This window comes from Sander lucioperca, chromosome 5, assembly GCF_008315115.2.
Source record: "Sander lucioperca isolate FBNREF2018 chromosome 5, SLUC_FBN_1.2, whole genome shotgun sequence".
Classification (NCBI taxonomy): Eukaryota; Metazoa; Chordata; class Actinopteri; order Perciformes; family Percidae; genus Sander; species Sander lucioperca.
In genome coordinates, this window is record NC_050177.1 from 11,321,700 (window position 1) to 11,345,970 (window position 24,271).

General features: G+C 39.8%; 3 protein-coding genes across 3 annotated transcripts; all 3 read right to left on the reverse strand.

Moving 5' to 3' along the window:
- Positions 1–4,442: 4,442 nt before the first annotated feature.
- On the reverse strand, positions 4,443–7,958 carry LOC116050859 (extracellular calcium-sensing receptor-like). Its single transcript, XM_036001676.1, has 6 exons — positions 7,610–7,958; positions 7,226–7,514; positions 6,220–7,032; positions 5,913–6,140; positions 5,612–5,735; positions 4,443–5,439 (listed from the first exon to the last, which is right to left on the reverse strand). Exons 1-6 carry the CDS (start codon positions 7,894–7,896, stop codon positions 4,520–4,522), a joined length of 2,661 nt encoding a protein of 886 aa, XP_035857569.1. The 5' UTR covers positions 7,897–7,958; the 3' UTR covers positions 4,443–4,519.
- A 179-nt stretch (positions 7,959–8,137) lies between these two features.
- On the reverse strand, positions 8,138–12,646 carry LOC116050786 (extracellular calcium-sensing receptor-like). Its single transcript, XM_031301000.2, has 6 exons — positions 12,351–12,646; positions 11,847–12,141; positions 10,897–11,691; positions 10,467–10,694; positions 10,155–10,278; positions 8,138–9,233 (listed from the first exon to the last, which is right to left on the reverse strand). The coding sequence occupies exons 1-6, from the start codon at positions 12,644–12,646 to the stop codon at positions 8,320–8,322; spliced, it is 2,652 nt and encodes an 883-aa protein (XP_031156860.2). The 3' UTR covers positions 8,138–8,319.
- Positions 12,647–17,736: 5,090 nt separating this feature from the next.
- On the reverse strand, positions 17,737–23,053 carry LOC116050784 (extracellular calcium-sensing receptor-like). Its single transcript, XM_031300998.1, has 6 exons — positions 22,596–23,053; positions 22,083–22,377; positions 21,130–21,924; positions 20,700–20,927; positions 20,388–20,511; positions 17,737–18,650 (listed from the first exon to the last, which is right to left on the reverse strand). Exons 1-6 carry the CDS (start codon positions 22,994–22,996, stop codon positions 17,737–17,739), a joined length of 2,757 nt encoding a protein of 918 aa, XP_031156858.1. The 5' UTR covers positions 22,997–23,053.
- Positions 23,054–24,271: the final 1,218 nt, after the last annotated feature.

Sequence of the window (24,271 nt, forward strand, 5' to 3'; positions counted from 1 at the left end):
CAACGTGCTCGGGCTCGGGTAGGTTCGGGCTTGATTTTTTGAGCTGATCTAACCTCTAGTGTACAGGGTGGGATAAGAGGCTGATTCACGTACGCACACTTGTGGGTAATCTGTGATTTATGAAGGAAACATTGCTTAAAGATGTGCGTACGCACGGTTTTATAAATCTGAATTTTTTTAGCAGAGCTTTTTGTGCATCCCTGTGGAGACTGGGGGCATCGAGCCCGAGTGGACAATGTTGCGGGGAGCTGTGGTCGTAGGGTCTTAGGTGCCTCAAGGGGCGGTAACCCTTGAACACCGTGGTGGACAACGGTGGTCAGGGAAGCCGTCCGACTGAAGGAGTCTTTCCGGGATATGTTATCCCAGAGGACTCTGGATGCAGTTGCAGGGTACCGAAGGACTCGAAAGGCTACAGCCTCTGCTGTGAAAGAGGCAAAGCAGCGGGTGTGGGAGTGGTTCGGAGAAGACATGGAGAAGGACTTTCGGTCGGCACCAAGGTGCTTCTGGAAAACCTTTCACCACCTTTTCACTTTTTCAACAGGGAACCATCCAAACTGTGTACAGTAAGGATGGGATGCTGTTGACCTCAACTAAGGAGGTAATTGGGCGGTGGAAGGAGCACTTTTAGGAACTCCCGAATCCAACTAACACGTCCTCTTTGTTAAAGACAGAGCTGGAGTATGATAGGGGATTGTCATCAATTTCCCTGGTGGAAGTCAGTGAGGTAGTCAAACAACCACACAGTGGCAAAGCCCCAGGGATTGATGAGATTCATCCAGAAATGCTGAAAGTTCTTGGTGTGGAGGGCTGTCTTGGATGATACACCTCTTTAACATTGCGTGGAAGTTTGGGACAGTACCTAAGGAGTGGCAGACTGGGGAGATGGTTTCCCTGTTCAAAAAGGCTCAGCTTCCCTAGTAAAGTCTACTCCAAAGTGCTGGAAAGGAGGGTTTGGCCGATAGTCAATCCTCAGATTGAAGAGGAACAATGCGGATTCCTTCCTGGTCGTGGAACAACGGACCAGCTCTTCACTCTCGCAAGGATCCTAGAGGGGGTCTGGGAGTATGCCCATCCGGTCTACATGTGAATTGTGGATTTGGAGAAGGCGTATGATCGGGTCCAGGGTACAAGTAGCCAAAATGGGTTTCCTCAGGAGGGTGGCTGGCGAATCCCTTAGAGAGAGGGTAAGAAGCTCAGTCATCCGTGAGGAACTCGGAGTAGAGCCACTGCTCCTTTGTGTCGAAAGGAGCCAGTTGAGGGGGTTTGGGCATCTGGTAAGGATGCCCCCTGGGCACCTCCCTAGGGAGGTGTTCCAGGCACATCCAGCTGGGAGAAGGCCTCTGGAAAGACCCAGGACTAGGTGGAGGGACTATATCCCCACCCTGGCCTGGGAACGCCTCGGGACCCAGTCAGAGCTGGTTAATGTGGTTCGGGAAAGGGAAGTTTGGGGTCCCCTGCACGAGCAGCTGCCCCCGCGACCCGATCCCAGATAAGCGGACAACAATGGCTGGATATATGGATGGATGGATGGATGGATGAATGGAACAAACTAATTTAATAAGGATCAAACTGTTCAGGATTTCTTATCATAATGCATGTAATAACATACATATTGTATACTGGTGTGAAATATAAATAAGAAATACATGTATGTAATGCAGATTAAGATATTTTATTGATTGATTATTAATTATGATATATAATATTATGTGCAACATCTTTAATATAAGGGGACTAGTAATTCAGGAAGAACAGTATATTTCCTTTACATAATGGGGAAGAACATGATTTGAGAACTTCAATAGACACTGAGTAATTAATTAACATTATTAATACAAATACAAAATATGGAAAGGAATCAAAACAATGTAAAATTGACATTGAATATCCTTTGCTTTGGCCATCACATGCTTTTTGCTATTTTGTTCTGGCCTCAGTAAAATAACATAACATCTGGGGATAAAAATGCACAACAGAAGTTATCTATATCTATATTATCTATAGAAATTATCAGGTAACTTTCTAGCCAAAAAAAAACCGTACAACACATAACATAGCTAAGAGTCCTATGTATACTAACACAGCCCAGAACTCTACAGGTGATCCCAGGGCACACTCAAGAATAATTGTCTCTTTATGGTGCTTCTTATTGTTGTAGGGAAAAGGAGGATTGATTGTCAGTCAAAGTATACAAATAATAATAGTATATAGTATGCTCTCTATTAGTGTTTGATAATTGACACAGTATATCTTTATTCAGGCTGTTCTCATGAAACATTCATACCTATAGCAACAAAAAGCACTGCAATTTGTATGTATTTCACATATATTTGAGCTACAGATTGACTGCAGTTGTATAAGACAAAAAATCTGTGTAGGGAGGAGGGTGGGGTAGTGCATGGGTCCCTAAACACAGGACTTTTAAGCGGGGGATTGGAGTTTGTGTCCCGGAAGAACTTAAGGTAAAACACAAGAATTTCACCCAGTAAATGGATGTTCATGTCCTGGAAGTACTACTTAAGGGAACCCGTTTTTTAACACAAACCTAAACTTAACTGTCATGGCCATTCTCAGTACCGTCACGTTATGTTGACCGGTACCCATCAATGAAATTAAACAACCCAACAAATGTGGCACCATGATTATTGCTCTGTAGCCAACTTAGAAGTTGGGAAGCTGAAATAATCTAAAGTCAACTGAAGATTTATTTAGTTTATATGTCATAATGGTCCTTCACTTAATATTTAGTTATTTTATTGTTAGCCATGAGGGAAAAATCTATTTTGAATTCAAAAATCATTAAAAAAAACCGTTTAAATGGTTAAGTGTCCCTTAGTGGTGTCATGCAGGCCTGGCGCACGGTATCTGCACATCAGAATACGGAACATATTGCTTTAATGCATTTGTTGGGGTTATGTTTGGAACTAAGGGCTTACAGACAGCAGCTTGATTCACATATTGAGGGACATTGGACAGGAGATTGAGGGCCTCGATGGCTTTCTAACTAAAAAGTAAGTAATCTGAAACATTTAGTGTATATAGTGCCAAACTATTTAAAATACAACATGTATGTCAGTTTATGAATAGGGCAATCATAGGGACGGTACAGCAGACTGTATTTTAGAGCTAAAAGAAAAACAACAAACTCTTAATTGTTTAAAATGGAACATTTACATGTTGTGACAAGGATGTTAATTAACATAGACCCTATTTGTTCTGCTTGAAGCAATATGCCACCTGTTATTCCTGTTGTTGTGTAAAAGGATGAAGCAATCTGCAATGTTTAATCTCTAGTGTCCGCGTTTTAGGGCCCTGCTGCTGCTTTCCCACCGGAGTCATGCCGCTAGGTAATTTAAGTCATGTTTAATCAGATGGGCACTTATTTATCTTCCACTGTTTTTCTTCTGTGTTGTTTTTGTGTATACACGTCTAACCTTTATTTCTGTTGTATTGCATCATTGTATGTTTGAACTTGAGAGTCTGAAGGGGAAAAACTATTTTAATTTACTTCCCCTTCACATTCCCTTTATCCACCATTGTTGCTATTAAACTTTAATTGATTTGCTTTAGATATTTGTTAAAGAAAACTTTAGCAAAGCTGAAAAGAAGCTTAGAGTAAGTACAGTTATGGATGTTGAGCATGAACATGTACAACTTAGATTTAGTCTGACAAGCAGAGCCTAAGATGTTATAAAATGGCCACCATACCACAATCAGCAATACTTTGACAATTTTGAATAGTATATCCTCAGTATGGACAGGATGAACGATTAGTGACTATTACCTCTTTAAATGTACATATCCGAGTATTGTATTAAGATAGATTTGAACAAAGGTGAACCTATCCTTTAAGCTGATTACATCTAAAAACAAAATGGAGAATAAGAAATGCTTTAAATTACAGCCCATATACCTTTTTAACTGTAGTTTGATTTAAAAGGTGGTGAACAAGGGTTGTTAGCATGCAGCCCACCTATCCTGTGTGCAAATGCCTTTGCACACCAAGTCTATTATATTTGTGTTGGGTATTCATAAATAAATAAATATAACCTCTTGATGTGTACATTGTGTTCACATACCATTTGGATCATTAGTAGTCTATTTTTTCAAATGTACCAGAATGTATTGAAAGGCAAACTCACTGTTATCTTGAATGAACTTTTTATAGACAGAAACATAAAATAAATGTAAAGATGATGTTGCCTTGATAACCTTGATGGGGCCCCTTTGGAGCTGACAAAAGTCATCTTCTCCTTTACTCACATATTCTTTACGTTGCTTATGTGTTATAATGTCAGAAGCTGCATTGCTCTGAGATTTGTCACTTTTTAGTTGTATGTGCGGAGGTATTTCTGAATGTGTAAAAAAACAACACACAACAAACCTAAATATAGTTAAAGATTTAGTCACTCAAACAAATTTGCATTTGCATTAAGGGCCACTATGTTACAACAAGAAGCACAGATTACATTTTGGTTGTTAAAGAGGAAAACTACATTACAAGTGATTTGGGAAATGGTTAATAACATATATCATTGTTAGATGTCTTTCCCATTATGTGTTTCTTAGTGTTCTGCTCAGGTTTTAACAAAATGATGTAACATTTTGGCAGAAAAATGCAGAAAAGAAGTCCATAACTGGAGGCCAGAATGGCGAATATCTCCACAGCTACAGTGAACTTCCCAGGAGAGCTGACATATGCTGGAATAAAGGTGATCCATACTGTGCAGAATATCAGCAAGCTGAAGGTGATAAATTTAGCTTCATTGAAATTATCAGGCAGCTTTCGAGCCAAAAAAGCAAGTACATAACATAGGACAGCAAGGAGTCCTATGTATCCTAACACAACCCAGAACCCTACAGGTGATCCCAGGGCACACTCAAGAATAATCTTCTCTTGATAGTGTTTCATATTTTTGAAAGGAAAAGGAGGCTTGATTATCAGCCAAAGTATGCAAATAAGAACCTGTATGAGAGTGAAACCCACAACAGTGAGTCTCTGCTGTGCAGGCCCAAACCATTTCATAACATTACTACCTGGAAGTGTGGCCCTGAAGGCCAGTAAAACCACTAAAGTTTTCCCCAGAACACAAGAGATACAGAGGACAAAGGTGATGCCGAATGCTGTGTGTCGCAGCATGCAGGACCACTCAGAGGGCCGGCCTATGAAGGTCAGAGAACACAGGAAACACAGAGTCAAGGAGAAGAGCAGCAGGAAGCTCAGCTCAGAGTTGTTGGCTCGTACTAGTGGGGTTTCTCTGTGGCCATAGAAGATTAGTGTTGTGATCATAGTTAGAAAAACTCCCAGCAGAGAAAATAAGGCTAACAATGTTCCCAGGATTTCATCATATGCCAAAAATTCTATTTCTTTAGGGATGCAGGCATCTCTCTGCTTGTTGGAGCAGTACTCTGGTGGGCATTTCATACAGTCTATTGAATCTGCAACAACAAAAATACAGAGAAACATGAAGTCATATCTGTTTCAATCAATAGTTTCAGACATCAACACTTGCATTAATGATGTTCTGTTTTCTTTTCATTCATGTCATCATGTGTAATATTGTATTGCATTCTAAACAACAAATTAAATACTGCTACAATGTTTATTTACCTGTTAAATTACTGATCTCGCCTGCTGGACAGGGTATGCAATTATAACAGCAGACTGGCTTTCCTTGCTGGTGAACCTTACGAGTTCCTGGGAGACAGCTCTCACTGCAGACTGACACAGGAACCTCCTACACACATAAGCACAATTCATAAACACGAATCATTTGCAATAATTAAAATATGTACAATTAAATACACATCAAAATTATAAAACTCATTACCCATATCAAAATTTTTCGAACAATCAATTTTCAGTAAATCAGTAAACTTTTAACAAGTCCAAACCTCAGTGTCTGCTTTACCTCAGTCAGCCCTTTTCCCCGGAAAACTGGGATGTTGTTCATGATAAACTGATCATTTTCTGGAAGAGAAGCATCGTAAATCCCAACTGTTACTCCTTCCATGGTCCCCTTGTTTGTCATTTGTAAATTAACAAGTTCATATTTTGCTGGTGAGTCTCCATTACTGTCAAAATAAACTCTTTCCCCTTCCTCAGTGGTGAAATTCACTGTGTTGAGATATTGCAGGACCTAGCAAAAAAAATATACAGAGATAAATGACAGGTTCATGTTGTTTTCCCACTGTTACACTTAACTGATGGTTCCTCACCTGCCATGATTGAATGTGTTTGGTATCGGCACAGCTCCCATTTGAAAAGGGCCCTTTACCCTCCTCACATTTAATTAGGTTGTCAAGAGCATGAGCCACTGCGTAAACTGACTTGTATACATTATTGGTGAATCTCAGCTCAGACACATCAGTTAACTGGGATTGAACATTCTGCAAGTTTTCAAAGCCGCTGCACGGCTTTCTTTGTGTGTTTGCAGTGTCATTCAGAGCACAGTCAAACACCTCTTCCCAGAAATCTCTGACAAACTGACTGTCAGGAAACTGTGAGTGGTGGAGCTGCCTCAGGTGCTCCTCCAGCCCCGGGATCTTAGTTGTGCTGACAGTGAAGCCAAGTGAGCCCACCAGGAGGCTGTGTCCCTCGCTGTCAGTCAGAGAGTAATCTGTGATCCAGGCATCACTGCCAACCCACTGCAGTCCTGTAATGTTCTGTTTGTACAATTCAGTCGATAGCACATTAATTTCTCTATGAGACACAAAAGCCATGATCACTTTGGAAGTGGCATGCTTAATGATCTCTATTATTCTCTGCAGGCTATCAGGTGGATCTGACGATGAAAATGTTTCAGAATACTCAATGCACACTCCATATTCTTGTGCAACTTGGATAAAGGCGGTTATGCCATTGAGGCCATATTCGTTATCCACAGCTAGAGCCCCAATCCAGGTCCAACCAAAGTGCCTGACCAGCTTTGCCAATGCTCTGCTCTGGTAGTAGTCACTGGGAATAGTTCTGAAAAAAGTGGGATACTCTTTTCTGTTGCTCAGACAGGCACAAGTGGCAAAATGACTGATCTGCAGTGAAAGATACAAACATCTTACTGGCAGTTGCAAAGCAAATATTAAAAATTCTTGCATAATGACCATTTTGATTCATGCTACAGTTATAATTTTACAGAGCATTGTAATAAACTATATTTACAACAGCACAACACAACATTAAATAACACTTCACACTAACTGCAATGCATTTTCTTCTTTGACTTACCACAGGCATATGAAACCTTCCAACAACTTGTGCAAATGCAATAGTTGGTCTTGAGCCTGAATGTCCCAAGATAGCTTGCACTGCCTCAGTTTTAGTGCAGATGTCGTCACTGATTTCTTCCTTTAGTCCGCTCAGCAGTGCCAGTGCAGCTCTCAGTATGTCCAAAGTTCCACAATTATCATAGATCTTGTAGCCAAGTTTAACATTGGGGAGCAAATCAGGATTTGTGTTGATCTCATTTACAGCAAATATCACTGTTTGAGCAAATTTGAATTCTCTAAAATTGAAGCTGGGTGATGAAAGGGTTATATCTTTGTGTTAAAGTCTTAATTACAATACAAAATACACATAAACCTTTTTTTAAATAGGTCCAACAATACATACTTGTTGCATTTTCGTATATCTGGAATTGTCTGAAATGTGTTGATTACATAATCCTGCCCTGTGCGAAATGAAAAAATGCCTCCAATAACAAGGTCGCCGTCTTGGGCTAGTTCAGGTGGTTGTACTGAGCCTTGCAGACGGCACACAGAGTCTCCCCTCCTCATAAGCAGAAACAAAAGGAGAAGCCTTAACAATGGCATAGCTCTGCTCTTCAGGTCGGCCCAATCAGCTCTACAGCTCATAGCAGGGATTTTTACATCTTCAACAACAAGGGGGGAAGTTATCATGGTTGAACTAAAGCCTCAGGAGACCAGTGGAAAGCAAACAGGTTAAGCCCATTGTGTTTTTGTCTGTGAAAATGTTTTATTTTTTGACTAAAATTGTATAACTGTAATAAATGTGAGTGAACTCAGTAAGGAATTAGGAATAGCCTGTGCATTTATTTGCACCTAATTATATCCATATATTAGTTGATATATTTATATGTATATATTTGGTTGTAATGAAAAATGGTATATCAAGATGCTATGTCACAAAATAAATGAAATAGGCTACAGTATAAATATACTACAGGGTACAATGCAAGTACAAGTCTTCAGTAAAAATAATATAGATGTCTACATGACAGTCTGTCAACTCACAGTAACAATTGATTATGTAAAATTATCATGGCACTTAAATACCTTTGCTACTATATTGTTAATGACTTTTCAGAATGAGTTTGGGGCCCCCTTCCCCATTATATTCTTTTTTGTATTATTCTCTGGCTTCAGTAAGATAATATAGCATTTTGGAATAAAAATACAAATGAGCAGTCCAAAACTGGAGGCCAGAATAGCAAATATCTCTACAGCAACACTGAACTTCCCAGGAGAGCTGACATAGGCTGGGATAAAAGTGATCCATACTGCACAGAATATCAGCATGCTAAAGGTGATGAATTTGGCTTCATTGAAGTTATCAGGCAGTTTTCGAGCAAGAAAAGCAAGAATGAAACATAACATGGCCAGAAGTCCTATGTACCCAAGTACAGCCCAAAAACCTACAGCTGAGCCCAGAGCGCATTCTAAGATGATTTTGTCCTTGAATTTCTTAAAATTGATAAATGGAAAAGGAGGAGAAATTGTTAACCAGAGGATACATAGGATAACTTGTATAAGAGTGAAACCCAGAACAGTGAGTTTCTGCTGTGCAGGCCCAAACCATTTCATGACATTACTACCTGGAAGTGTGGCCCTGAAGGCCATCAACACCACTATAGTTTTCCCCAGAACACAAGAGATACAGAGGACAAAGGTGATGCCGAATGCTGTGTGTCGCAGCATGCAGGACCACTCAGAGGGCCGGCCTATGAAGGTCAGAGAACACAGGAAACACAGAGTCAAAGAGAAGAGCAGCAGGAAGCTCAGCTCAGAGTTGTTGGCCCTGACAATAGGAGTTTTCCTGTATCTGAAGAAAATGAATGCTACAACAGCAGTGATGCATGTTCCAAATAAGGATGCTGCAGTGAGCAGCGCTCCCATAATCTCTTCATATGATAGAAACTCTGCCTCCTTCTTCACACAAGCATCTCTTCTCTCATTTGACCAGAACTCAGGGTGGCATCGCACACAGGTGATGGAATCTGAAAAATAATATTACTTGCTCAAACAGACATTACTTGATTATTTTTACACACACACACACACACACACACACACACACACACACACACACACACACACATATATATATATATATATATATATATATATATATATATATATATATATATATATATATATATATTGTTTCCTGTAAAGGTATCATACTGAAAATGTCAGTGCTATGGCACTGTAACACAATTTCACTCCCAATGCATTAACTGCAGTTTAAGAGTGAGATGTCCAAACCTCAGTAGATGGGACCAAAACCATCTGCAATGGTATAAATATTTAATAATAATAATAATAATAATAATAATAATAATAATAATAATAATTAATAAATTAATAAATTAATAAATTAATAAATTAATAAATTAATAAATTAATAAAATAAAGTGCTTTATAATTAACTTTATAATAATAATTTCTGGCCTTGACTCATTGTGGATGTATCAACTAATACACAGATGCTGATAACGCACGCCATAATCCCTCCCTCCTCATCCCATGGATCTAAATGAAGAAGTTTGACGATGAATGAGCTGAAACAATACAGACTGCCTCAATCTTTACAGGGATTTCTCATTTTTCTTAAAACAATGTGTCTGCAGTAATTCTAACTACATACATACTCGAGTTACATACATTTTTCATATTGTGGCTATAAACGTGTGGACTTCAGTCATATATATTAGCATTTGTTGATATCTGGTATTTCCCATATTAACTTTTTATGGAAGGATATTGATTTTATTGTTTGGTTAAAATACGGCATACTTAGTATGTAATCCCAGCAGGGACTTCCCCTTCCCAGGCTTTTGAAATGACATTATAAAACAAATTTCAGTTTGTTTTTTGGAACACGTAAGTGCAAAACCTTGTATTACATGTTACTACACCTGTCATGTTGCTTATTTCTCCCTCTGCACATCTTATACAGTCATAGCAGCAAACAGGCTTTCCTTTCTGGAGAACCTTGTGAGTTCCTGGAGGACATTTCTCACTGCAAACTGACAAAGGCACCTGCATGAAAAAAACAATAAGAAAAATGTATGCGCATTCACTTTGACAAGGTGTTGGCTTTACAAGTTGATATTATTATTTGATGCATCAAAACAAAGCATTCTGATACCAATACATAATAATGTACACAATTATTGTAATTGAAATTAACTTAATTTAACAGTTACAGTGATACCATTGCAGCTTACCTGTTGTGAGTTCTGTGCCCAAATTAAAGACTTATTTTGCAGATTCAGCTGTTTGTCTGCAGGTAAAGATGCATCATAAAGACCAACTGTGACAAAGTCCACAATGCCATGTTCTGTTGGCTGCCAGTTTATAATTTCATACTTTGCTGCTGGGTCTCCATTCTCATTAAAGTAAACCTCATCTCCTTCCTTAGTTTTGAATTTAATCTTTTTCAGGCGCTGTAAAATCTAAGAAGATTTGCATTAATGTAGATCATTATCTGACAAACATGTAGGCTTATTGGCTCAACAGCATGATGGACTGACTGCAACAATGTATTTTTGAAAATGTAAAACTTTCCTTGATAATTACATTTCAAAAAACAAATTCTTCATACAAGAATACAACAAGACTGAAGATAAGAATATAAGTCTTTGGTTTTCAACTCACCGTAAATGGATCTAGCTGCACCTTTTTGTTACAGGTTTTGTTACAGCTAAGAATATTATGAAGTGCGTGGGCCACAGCATACACTCCTTTATAGACATTGTTAAAGATAGGCATGAGCGACATATCTGTGAAGCTGTTTTGCAATCCAGTCAGATCTTCATGGCCAGTACATTCTCTCTGATTCCCTGCTGAAGATTTTGACTGTTTGAACTTACAGCTAAATAATGTCTCCCAAAACTCTGGAAACATTTCATTACTAGATGAATTGAGCGGCATCACATCCAACATGAACTCTCTCATACCACTGACATGTGCTTTGGGGATGGACAGGCCTATGGCACCATCCAGAATGTGATTAATATCCATTGCTGCAGTTTGGGAATCAAAGATCCAGGCCTCAGTGCCTACCCACTGGTACCCAGTCATGTTGTGGAGAGACAACTGTTGTACTAACGCGTTAATATCCGTGGGGGAGAGGAAAGTGACAATCACCTTGGAAGTGGAAGCCTTGATAATGTCAATTATCTTTTGTATTTTGTCTGGTGGATCTGTTCTAAAGAAAGATACAGAGTACTCCAGACAGATGCCCAGCTGCATGGCAGCTTCTGTGAATATGGCCATGCCATAATTACCATAACCATCATTTGTTCTAAGAGCTCCAACCCAAGTCCAACCAAAGTGCCACACCAACTGGGCCAGAGCTCTACTCTGGTAGTAATCACTGGGTATTGTTCTGAGAAAGGATGGGTACTTGGTTTTATCACTTAGACAAGCACAGGTAGCAAAGTGGCTGATCTAAAAGAAAAAAAGAAATGATTTCCCAAGATAAAGATACAAAATATAAACATTTACACAGCAAGTACAATTTATGGAAAAAGACCCTTTGCTATGATCAGCTGAAGGAATAAAATTAATTGTTTACACATATTTCCCCCCCCATTTTTACGCACCATTGGGATATGAAAGGGTCCAATGACAGTAGCTATAGCCATGCAGGGAGATGAAGAGGTCTCTCCCATAATGGCCTGAACTTGGGCAGGTCTGGTACATGGGGCAGATAGTGCAGATAATATCTCATTACCATTAGCCAAGGCTAGTGCAACCCTCACACTTCTGGCAATGGATGTACAGGCATCATAAATCTTATAGCCCAGAGAGATACCAGGCAGTAGAACTGTGCTGTTATTTATCTCCTCTATGGCAAAGAGCATAGCCTGAGCATACTGGAAACCTCTGAAATTTAAACTTAATGCAGACAGTTAAAAATAGTTGGAATTGCAAATAATTTGTCCTTGCAATAGAATCAGTTGCATAGTAAATGAAAACATTATATGATAATGATGCATGCAACATAAAATATATGTATATGTTTTTTTAAGTTTTGTTATTGTTTTGTATCAGTACCAACTTCCTAGATATTTTAAATCTAAATACATTTCTAAATAATAATTTACCTGGTGCATTGCAGTGGCAGTGGTTTGTGCCTGTAGGTATCCTGGCTATTTACCCAGCTGCTGTGGAAAGAGAAGATTCCCCCCAACATAATGTCCCCGTCCTTCAATAGCTGGGGGTTCTCAGGATCCCCTCTCTGCTTGCACACCGGCTCCTCAGCCTGAGAGAAAGATGCCACTAACAACAGTTGTAAGAGTGCCCAACCCTTCTCTGGCCACCTGTGTCTAGACGTCATACTGTCTAAGAGAGCTAAACCGCTAGGTTGCATCACATGTACAATAATGTAAATCAAAAGCATTAACCGGTCTTTATGCATTTTGGAGTAGCATTAACAGTGACGTTTTATGTCTGTGGACCCACAAGGCGGAGCGAGAGGAAGGAGTTTCCCAAACATGAAAACAGTTTTGTGCATTAGCCTATTCTGGATATCTTAACTGTGTATGTTATGAGAATATTTGTGTTGCAAAAAGATATTCTCCTATTTATATGAATAGTCTAACGTTATGGAGGCACAATTTATACTTGAACATAATATGCAATTTAAACACTGAAAAATAATTCAGGGTGAAGGTGGTCAAATTTAGAGGATTGAAATTTGTGCTGCAAATCTTTTGTTGCTGGTGGGTCTTGGAAGCTGGGAAAAGAATAGTCTCATAATTCATGTTGCATCAGGCTTCTACCTAAGCTAGGTTGTAACTATGTGTTAGCTTTTTTAAACATAAAGCAGCGCAGAATTAGCATTCATTTGGAGTCGTGTTTGTGTCCACCTGATATTCGCTCTGCTTTCAGCTCTGTGTTGGTCTCCACAAACTCTTTAGCTGCTAAATAGTCTACTTGGTTCACCAGCTAGTTGTTCATTTTGTCTATTTGACATTTGGTGCTGGGCAGATGAAGGAGGCAATCAAGAAGGAGACCTTTTGACAGCATCGGAGTGGCAATTGGGAGAGTCTGGACTTTTCCCGGTGGGCCGGTAGTGTTTCGGGGCTGCGAGGGCCGGTCTGATAATAGTTATACGCTGCAAGTTCTTAGCAACACCATCCGGCAGCCTGATGTGCGGCTGCTGCCCGCTGGTCAAACTGCACATCCTCTGCTCATCCCGTATGTGGACTGCAGCAGCCTCTTATTTCAATACAAACACAGGCTAATCAGAAAGCACTAACGAAGTGCAGGTCACAACCATGTCTAGGATTTTCAGAAATATAGGGAGATCAGTGAGCCCCCAAATGGCATAGCCCTGGTCGGCCTATGACATAAAGCCATCGAACACCTCTTTTTTTCCTCGTCATGTTTGGAAGTCTATCGGTAACATTAACAGACAGTGTGTAAAATAATTTTGCAAGGGTTCTATGACGTTAGTATATTTTTTATATATATATTTATAAAAAATATCATATATGGCCCGTGTGTGGCTAAGCTGCTGCTGAGCAAGTAAAACACGTTATTAAAACACAATGTACTAGGTAACTGGAAATGATGCCACATGTCTACCACTTCAAAAGTTTGTTTAGATCCTGTGAAACTGCTGTTTTGTACAGAGCCCCGGAGGTGACATGGAGGGGAAAAAAAAAATCAAAGGAAAAAAAAAAAAAAAAAAACATGTACTGGGGGAAAACACTAACTCGACATCTCGACTTTCAAACTCGAGATCTCGAGTTTGTGACGGAGAAAAAAAAAAAAAAAAACCCGAAGTAAAAAAAAATATAAATAAAAGTAAATAAATAAAAAGACGTACTGGGGGAAAACACTAAACTCGAGATTTCGACTTTCAAACTCGAGATCTCGACTTTCAAACTCAAGATCTCAACTTTCAAAGTGATCCAGTCCAGATGTCAGCGGGAGGCGGAGATTTCCGGCCGGGGGCAGCGTGTCCTCCCCCGGGCAGGAACACAGCTTCGCCTAGCTGCTGCGCCGGTCCCCCGGTCATGTCCGCCAGACTCCCCTTAACACTAGAACGGCCATGACGGTCATTTTGACCGTTTTGAAATTTATATGTGTAATAACTTTGCTGAACAAAAAAATACAATCCTGCTGCTGCCTGACTTTTCCTAAAATAGTCTGTATTTTAATTTAAAATTGTTTTTATATACATTACACAAAAGGCAAAGAAAATACTTTTAGCTATTTCGGCCATATTGACCGCTCGGATTTTCGCGGTATTTTTAATTTTTTGCGCAGTTGAAGATGCATCTTGGTTGCTTAGTAACTACCATAGTCTCTGTCAGAGAAACGTAACTAGCGGTCTCAAGTAACAAGTGTGGGCATCACCGATGGGCCGAAGGCAAAACCAGACTCGGTAACGTAGGCTACTACAGCGTGGATGGACTCAGTTCTGAATCAGAAGGCAAACACTGGGCGCTCGCTCTGTGAAAGGTGCGGAACACGTAGATGGCCGGTGGCTGTTTACATGTTCATATAACTTCATACATCCTCAAACTGGCTGGAATCATTGCACACATCCTCTCCAAGGAGTGCACCAGCAGTAAAATTGTCCGGAGGAAGTCCATGCAGCAACTGGCAGAGGAGCTGAGAGCGGAGTTTATGGAGGAAAAAAGGGCAGCGGCGCACGGTCCGAGCAGCGCTGCGCACTGCAGCAGACACCAAAACAGAGGCAATGCCAGGTTAGGTTAAAATGTACATTTCGGTGTTATTACGTTTTTCTAAAGATATCCTAACACAATACATAATACAATATCGCAATTAGGTATGTATCATGAGAGATTATAGAGTTTGGAATCTGGCGGTCAAAATGACCGCTCACGGCAGTTCTAGTAGTTATGGAATTCCAGCACTTCTAGTGTTAAGAAACCTGTGATTTAAACTTCAGCAGCCTGTGAGAGTCCGTTCTGCCTGCAGTACGGCCTGGGGCTCCAGCTGCGTGATGTCGGTTTTGGCTCCCAGGAAGCAGGCAGTGAGCTCCAGATCCTGCAGCCGCAAACAGACTCTGCAGCCCCACACCGCAATAGCTCCTCTCCGTCCGCCTGCCACCGGCAAAGGCAATGGAACTTTCCGCCGAAATCAACGTACAGGTCGTCCTGGACGACGTGGAAGATCCTCCCGATCACCACTGTGTCTTTGTCCGGTCCCATCTGGATCAGCAGGGACCGGCGCAGCAGCGAGGCAAAGCTGCCGGCGGCAGTGTCTCTTCCCCCGGGCAGGAACACAGCTGCCCCCCGGGGCAGCAGAGTCCGTTTGCAGCTGCAGGATCTGGAGCTCACTGCCTGCTTCCTGGGAGCCAAAACCGACACTACGCAGCTGGAGCCCCAGGCCGTACTGCTGGGCCCGCTGGAAGGAAGGGAAGCCCGGGAGAACCAGTACCAGGATTGAGCAGAGCGGACTCTCACAGGCTGCTGAAGTTTAAATCGCAGGTTTCTTAAGGGGAGTCTGGCGGACATGACCGGGGGACCGGTGCAGCAGCTAGGCGAAGCTGTGTTCCTGCCCGGGGGAGGACACGCTGCAGCTGGCCACAGAAATCTCCGCCTCCCGCTGCCATCTGGATTTCCTGGGACCGGTGCAGCAATGAGGCGAAGCGGTGTTCCTGCCCGGGGGAGGACACGCTGCCCCCGGCCGGAAATCTCCGTCTCCCGCTGACATCTGGACTGGATCACTTTGAAAGTCGAGATCTCGAGTTTGAAAGTCAAGATCTCGAGTTTGAAAGTCGACATCTCGAGTTAGTGTTTGCCCCCAGTACATGTTGTTTTTTTTTTTTTTTTTTCCCTTCGATTGTTTTTTTTTTCCTCCATGTCACCTCCGGGGCTCCATAGTTTTGGTACTCTATTCAAAATTCCAAAATAAAAAGACGTATTAACAGGAAGTGGAAGGCAGGACTTAGGTTGTTTGTTTTGGTTGAATCCGTAGCTGTGTGTAGACGTCTGTCTTGAGCAACCAAAGCTAGAAGTACACATTGGGTTATGAAAACATTACACCTAATAAGTTTAAAACTTGGACCCTCCACTCGCCTTGTCTGGAACCTATAAGGTAGGTCAGTGGCTTTCCTTTTCTCAATTTGGCCGGCTGTGGCATACGTTAGCTTGGCAGTCAGTTCCAATGTGTTACTTGCGTTGGGCTAGTGTGGATTGTGTTGCTGTGCTGTGTGTTGTTAATTAATTCACCGGACCATCCGAACCTCCCCCTCCCTCCCCCACCAGAGGGCCGGTGGTCTACGAAATTTCCCGGTAGATTTTTTGGTCCCACTCCGCCCCTGCCTTTTGAGCTTGGTTGGCTAGGGGTCCTGGAGCAGCAGACAGGTACTGGGGGACAGGAAGACTGTAATGGTAGTCACCAAAGCAAAAGAAGACAAAAAACACCTGAGTGTGGGAGGAGTTTGTGGAGGCTATGGAGAAAGTATTTTGGTTGGCCTCAAGAACGTTGAGTTATTAGTTTCATTAGACCAAAACACACAATAGTACGGTTTGCAGCCGAATGCCAAAATGAGTTCCCTCCATAGGGTCACCCTTGGACATAGGGTAAGGAGCTCAGATATCTAGCAGGATATCAGAGTAAGGCCACTGCTCCTTTGCATAGAAAGGGGCCAGTTAAAGTGGTTCAGGCATCTGATTAGGGTGCCTCTGGCCCCTACCTTTGGCAGTTTACCAGGAATGTCCAACTAGTAAGAGACCCTGGGGTAGACCCAGAACAGCGATTATAAATGTCAACTGGTCTAGGAATGCCTCAGGATCCCATTTGAGGAGCTGGAAAGCATTGCTGATAGTCCAGCAGACGTGAATAATTGTGCCTTTGAAGGCAAAAGCATGAGCTTTGGCACACTGTTAGAGCATGCACTTAGGAAGATTGTTGGCTATAGGGCCATCGCATAGGCAGACATTTTCCAATACGTCCATTACCGTTGTTATTTCATCAGTAGCTCAGATTCTAGACCACACAACATCTTGATTCCGGTGGCTTATCCTGCATTTTCAAGAAAGACAAATACAGTGGTACTATTTACAACAAGCTAGGAACTACCTAACTACATATATCTGCCATTCAGGGTACTAAATTAGAGTTAAACCATCAACATATTTAATGTTGGCAGTTATTGACGTTTTCGATAATTATGTGACATGTGAGACTACAATGCAGTAATAACTTTATTTTTTTGGTTTTGTAAGACAATAAACAGGTCACTCAGTTACATTGGATGCTAAAATGCAGTGTTAGTTCTGATCCACCACAGTGACAAAGGGCATGTATTGATTGATATAATAATATATTATTTTGTACTAAATAAGTGCTGTCATCTTAATATGATGTGTCACAAATTATACAGTGGAGAAATATTACAGAAGTACAATGCAAGTAAAATGAGGATAGATGTATACAACAAAGTCTACTTGACACACTGTAATGTAAAAATTATAATGGCATCTGCCGTTATATTATTTTAAGTTTTCAAAATGAATTTGATGCCTCCTTCCCCATCATATTCTTTTTTGTATTCTTCTGAGGTTTCAATAAGATAATATAACATTTTGGAATAAAAATACAAAAGAGCAGTCCAAAACTGGAGGCCAGAATAGCAAATATCTCCACAGCAACACTGAACTTCCCAGGAGAGCTGACATACGCTGGAATAAAAGTGATCCATACTGCGCAGAATATCAGCATGCTAAAGGTGATGAATTTGGCATCATTGAAGTTATCAGGCAGTTTCCGGGCCAGAAAAGCAAGAATGAAACATAACATGGCCAGAAGTCCTATGTACCCAAGTACAGCCCAAAAACCTACAGCTGAGCCCAGAGCACACTCTAAGATGATTTTGTCCTTGAATTTCTTAAAATTGATAAATGGAAAAGGAGGAGAAATTGTTAACCAGAGGATACATATGATAACTTGTATAAGAGTGAAACCCAGAACAGTAAGTTTCTGCTGTGTAGGCCCAAACCATTTCATGACATTACTACCTGGAAGTGTGGCCCTGAAGGCCATCAACACCACTATAGTTTTTCCCAGAACACAAGAGATACAGAGGACAAAGGTGATGCCGAATGCTGTGTGTCGCAGCATGCAGGACCACTCAGAGGGCCGGCCTATGAAGGTCAGAGAACACAGGAAACACAGTGTCAAGGAGAAGAGCAGCAGGAAGCTCAGCTCAGAGTTGTTGGCCCTGACAATAGGAGTTTTCCTGTATCTGAAGAAAATGAATGCCACAACAGCAGTGATGCATGTTCCAAATAAGGATGTTGCAGTGAGCAGCTCTCCCATAATCTCTTCATATGATAGAAACTCTGCCTCCTTCTTTACACAAGCATCTCTTCTCTCATTTGACCAGAACTCAGGGTGGCATCGCACACAAGTGATAGAATCTGAAAAATAATATTACTTGGTCAGTGCATTATTCAATATATTTTGTATTTATATATATATATATATAAGGTGTAAAGTTTGAATATATTGAATGAAAGTCTGAATATATGGAATGAAAGTTTGAATATATGGAATGAAAGTCTGAATATATTGAATGAATGTCTGAATATATTGAATGAAAGTTGAAATGGAATCTGATGTCATTGTCTGCCATCATCTTGTGTTTTTGTTGTGCTTAATCCTAACCGAAGTGTGACACTATGACCAAATCAGCAAGAAATCTAGTGTCAGCAATTTACAGCAATGAAGAGATTATTAACACACTGGCGAATGCATGTACGAGCCAAAACACTGGTAACGGTAACCGTATCCAGTACCATTCTCCCAATGAAGAACTTTATTCACTTTTTCATTGTGGAAAACCGAATGAAAGGAACCTCTTTGGTCAGGCAGGTCCCTTTCACCAGGCTAACGTCAACACACCTTTCATTCAATATATTCAGACTTTCATTCAATATATTTAGACTTTCATTCAATATATTTTGACTTTCATTAAATATATTCAGTTTCATTCAATATATTCTTACTTTCATTCAATATATTCAGACTTTAATTAGATATATTCAAGGTTCTTTCAATATGTTTGAGTTTCATTCAACATATTCAGACTCTCATTCAATATATTCAGACTTCCATTCAATATATTCAGACATTCATTCAATATACTCAGACTTTCATTCAATATATTCAAGGTTCATTCAATATTTTCAAGATTCATTCAATATATTCAGATTTCATTCAATATATTCAGACATTAATTCAATATATTCAGACTTTCATTCAATATATTCAGGGTTCATTCAAAATATTCAGACTCTCATTCATTATATTCAAGATTCATTCAATATATTCAAACTTTACATATATATATATATATATATATATATAATGGCAAACGGCATGCCATGTGTGTGTGTGTATATATATATTCATTTCCTTTAAAGGTATCATGCTGAAAATTTCAGTGCTGTGGAACTGTCACACAATTTCACTCCCAGTGCATTAACTGCAGTTTAAGAGTGAGATGTCCAAACCTCAGTAAATGAGACCAAAACCATCTGCAATAGTATAATTATTATATACTACTACTACTACTACTACTACTACTATATAATAATAATAATAATAATAATAATAATAATAATAATAATAATAATATTAGAAAGAAAGTGCTTTATAATTAACTTTATAACAATAATTTCTGGCCTTGACTCATTGTGGATGTATCAACTAATACACAGATGCTGATAACGCACGCCATAATCCCTCCCTCCTCATCCCATGGATCTAAATGAAGAAGTTTGACGATGAATGAGCTGAAACAATACAGACTGCCTCAATCTTTACAGGGATTTCTCATTTTTCTCAAAACAATGAATCTGCAGTAATTCTAAATACATATATACTCGAGTTACATACATTTTTCATATTGTGGCTATAAACTTGTGGACTTCAGTCATATATATTAGCATTTGTTGATATCTGGTATTTGCCATATTAACTTTTTATGGAAGGATATTGATTTTATTGTTTGGTTAAAATACTAAATACTTAGTATGTAATCCCAGCAGGGACTTCCCCTTCCCAGGCTTTTGAAATTACTTTATAAAACAAATTTCAGACGTTAGTTTTTTGGAACACGTAAGTGCAAAACCTTACATTATATGTTACTACACCTGTCATGTTGCTTATTTCTCCCTCTGCACATCTTATACAGTCATAGCAGCAAACAGGCTTTCCTTTCTGGAGAACCTTGTGAGTTCCTGGAGGACATTTCTCACTGCAAACTGACAAAGGCACCTGCAAGAAAAAAACAATAAGAAAAATGTATGCGCATTCACTTTGACAAGGTGTTGGCTTTACAAGTTGATATTATTATTTGATGCATCAAAACAAAGCATTCTGATACCAATACATAATAATGTACACAATTATTGTAATTGAAATTAACTTAAATTAACAGTTAAAGTGATCAAATTGTAGCTTACCTGTTGTGAGTTCTGTGCCCAAATTAAAGACTTATTTAGCAAATTCAGCTGTTTGTCTGCAGGTAAAGATGCATCATAAAGACCAACTGTGACAAAGTCCACAATGCCATGTTCTGTTGGCTGCCAGTTTATAATTTCATACTTTGCTGCTGGGTCTCCATTCTCATTAAAATAAACCTCATCTCCATCCTTAGTTTTGAATTTAATCTTTTTCAGGCGCTGTAAAATCTAAGAAGATATGCGTTAATGTAGATCATTATCTGACAAATATGTAGGCTTATTGGCTCAACAGCATGATGGACTGACTGCAACAATGTATTTTTGAAAATGTAAAACTTTCCTTGATAATGAGATTTCAAAAAACTAATTCTTCATACAAGAATACAACAAGACTGAAGATAAGAATATAAGTCTTTGGTTTTCAACTCACCGTAAATGTATCTAGCTGCACCTTTTTGTTACAGGTTTTGTTACAGCTGAGAATATTATGAAGTGCGTGGGCCACAGCATACACTCCTTTATAGACATTGTTAAAAATAGGCATGAGCGACATATCTGTGAAGCTGTTTTGCACTCCAGTCAGATCTTCATGGCCAGTACATTCTGTCTGATTCCCTACTAAAGACGTTGACTGTTTGAACTTACAGCTAAATAATTTCTCCCAAAACTCTGAAAACATTTCATTACTAGATGAATTGAGCGGCATCACATCCAACATGAACTCTCTCATACCACTGACATGTGCTTTGGGGATGGACAGGCCTATGGCACCATCCAGAATGTGATTAATATCCATGACTGCAGTTTGAGAATCAAAGATCCAGGCCTCAGTGCCTACCCACTGGTACCCAGTCATGTTGTGGAGAGACAACTCTTGAATTAGCAAATCAATATCCACGAGGGAGAGGAAAGCGACAATGACCATGGAAGTAGAAGCCTTGATAATGTCAATGATCTTTTGTATTTTGTCTGGTGGATCTGTTCTGAAGAAAGATACAGAGTACTCCAGACAGATACCCAGCTTCTGGGCGGTTTCTGTGAAAGTGGCCATGCCATTATTGCCGTAATCATCATTTGTTCTAAGAGCTCCAACCCAAGTCCAACCAAAGTGCCACACCAACTGGGCCAGAGCTCTGCTCTGGTAGTAATCACTGGGTATTGTTCTGAGAAAGGATGGGTACTTGGTTTTATCACTTAGACAAGCACAGGTAGCAAAGTGGCTGATCTAAAAGAAAAAAAGAAATGATTTCCCAAGATAAAGATATAAAATATAAACATTTACACAGCAAACTACAATAATGGAAAAAATACCCTTTGCTATGATCAGCTGAAGGAATAAAATTAATTATTTACAAATATCCCCACCCCCCCATTTTTACGCACCATTGGGATATGAAAGGGTCCAATGACAGTAGCTATAGCCATGCAGGGAGATGAAGAGGTCTCTCCCATAATGGCCTGCACTTGGGCAGGTCTGGTACATGGTGGAGATAGTGCAGATATTATCTCATTACCATTAGCCAAGGCCAGTGCAACCCTCACACTTCTGGTAATGGATTTACAGGAATCATAGATCTTATAGCCCAGAGAGATACCAGGCAGTAGAGCTGTGCTGTTATTTATCTCCTCTATGGCAAAGAGCATAGCCTGAGCATACTGGAAACCTCTGAAATTTAAACTTAATGCAGACAGTTAAAAAATAGTTGGAATTGCAAACAATTTGTCCTTGCAATAGAAACAGTTGCATAGTAAATGAAAACATTATATGATAATGATACATGCAACATAAAATATGTATGTTTTTTTTTAAGACTCACTTTGATAACTTGTTTTGTATCAGTACCAACCTTCTCCTAGATATTTTAAATTTGAATATATTACTAAATAATAATTTACCTGATGCATTGCAGTGGCAGTGGTTTGTGCCTGTAGGTATCCTGGCTATTTACCCAGCTGCTGTGGAAAGAGAAGATTCCCCCCAACATAATGTCCCCGTCCTTCAATAGCTGGGGGTTCTCAGGATCCTCTCTCTGCTTGCACACCGGCTCCTCAGCCTGAGAGAAAGATGCCACTAACAACAGTTGTAAGAGTGCCCAACCCTTCTCTGGCCACCTGTGTCTAGACGTCATACTGTCTAAGAGAGCTAAACCGCTAGGTTGCATCACATGTACAATAATGTAAATCAAAAGCATTAACCGGTCTTTATGCATTTTGGAGTAGCATAAAAAAATAGAACAGTGATGTTTTATGTCTGTGGACCCACAAGGCGGGGCGAGAGGAAGGAGTTTCCCAAACATGAAAACAGGTTTATTGCATTAGCCTATTCTGGATAGGGATGCACCAAATCCAGGATTTGGTTTCGGATTCGGCTGAATATTGGGCTTTTTGACGGGGTTCGGTTTCTACTGAAGCTTAGAGTTTTTTTCCACCGAACCGAACCCTACTCGGCTGCTGCTCATTAGCTAATGTTAGCTTTCTAATTTCACCCACCCAACATGCCTTCTGTAGTGGAATGGCTTCGGATGACGACCAAAACCGCTTGTCTTTTACTATGAGCATTTACTGTTCAATATGTTGCAGTTTTACACACAAGAAAGTGAAGAACTTAAGGTTGACGGACACATTTTGCATCTAGTGTCTCACGTTCATCTCATTAAGCTAGCAAGAGTATACAACAGACAACTTCCTGTAGGCTACTTCAAAATAAAAGCACTTCCTGTGACAGTTCGCAGTAAAACTAAATTACTGTTACAAATAAGGTTGTGTACCTTTTTACATATCAGCTGTAAATCAAGTACAGTAAATAATGTAAATAGTGAGTTTTAATCACACTATAATTTACCATTTCCTTTAGACTGTTTTAAACAACATGAATTTCTTATTCAAGTGCTTTAAACAAACATTTCATAACACCTTCATCATACACTGGTTAGCGAAAATTTGCCAAACAAAATTTTCACTCATCTGGCGATAGTGATGTGCTTTCCTACGATGTGAAAAGAGCGTGTGAATTCAACATTAAGTTGTTACATTTAACTTTTAGAGGCTGTGGACGTTGTTTACTTCATTAATGTGTTTACTCTGTTAATGGACTGAGGATGGGATTAGGATTCGGTATTCGGTTTCGGATTCGGCAGAATCTTAACCAGTGGATTCGGTATTCGGCCGAATCCCAAAAATCTGGATTCGGGGCATCCCTAATTCTGGATATCTTAACTGTGTATATTATGAGAATATTTGTGTTGTAAAAAGGTATTCTTCTATTTATATGAATAGTCTAACATTATGGAGGACAAATTTATACTTGAACATAATATGCAATTTAAACATTGAAAAATAATTCAGGGTGAAGGTGATGTCAAGTTTAGAGGATTCAAATTTGTGCTGCAAATCTTTTGTTGCTGGTGGTTCTTGGAACCTGAGAAAAGGGGACTCTCATAATTAATGTTGCATCAGGGTTCTCCCTAAGCTAGGTTGTAACAATGTGTTAGCTTATTTAAACATAAAGCAGCTCAGAATTAGCATTCATTTGGAGTCGTATTTGTGTCCACCTGATATTCGCTCTGCTTTCA

Bases quoted from the DNA above. Each gene is read 5' to 3' on its own strand.
- LOC116050786 (XM_031301000.2), bottom strand. From the start codon at position 12,646: ATGCTTTTGATTTACATTATTGTACATGTGATGCAACCTAGCGGTTTA. The intron at 11,692-11,846 runs GTGCGTAAAAAT...TTTTTCTTTTAG, and splicing joins GACCCTTTCATATCCCAATG to ATCAGCCACTTTGCTACCTG. The intron at 10,279-10,466 runs GTAAGCTGCAAT...TTTTTCATGCAG, and splicing joins GGGCACAGAACTCACAACAG to GTGCCTTTGTCAGTTTGCAG.
- LOC116050784 (XM_031300998.1), bottom strand. From the start codon at position 22,996: ATGTTTGGGAAACTCCTTCCTCTCGCCCCGCCTTGTGGGTCCACAGAC. The intron at 21,925-22,082 runs GTGCGTAAAAAT...TTTTTCTTTTAG, and splicing joins GACCCTTTCATATCCCAATG to ATCAGCCACTTTGCTACCTG. The intron at 20,928-21,129 runs GTGAGTTGAAAA...ATATCTTCTTAG, and splicing joins TGCAGCTAGATACATTTACG to ATTTTACAGCGCCTGAAAAA.
- LOC116050859 (XM_036001676.1), bottom strand. From the start codon at position 7,896: ATGATAACTTCCCCCCTTGTTGTTGAAGATGTAAAAATCCCTGCTATG. The intron at 7,033-7,225 runs GTAAGTCAAAGA...CTTTCACTGCAG, and splicing joins GAAGGTTTCATATGCCTGTG to ATCAGTCATTTTGCCACTTG. The intron at 6,141-6,219 runs GTGAGGAACCAT...TTTTTTTGCTAG, and splicing joins AACACATTCAATCATGGCAG to GTCCTGCAATATCTCAACAC.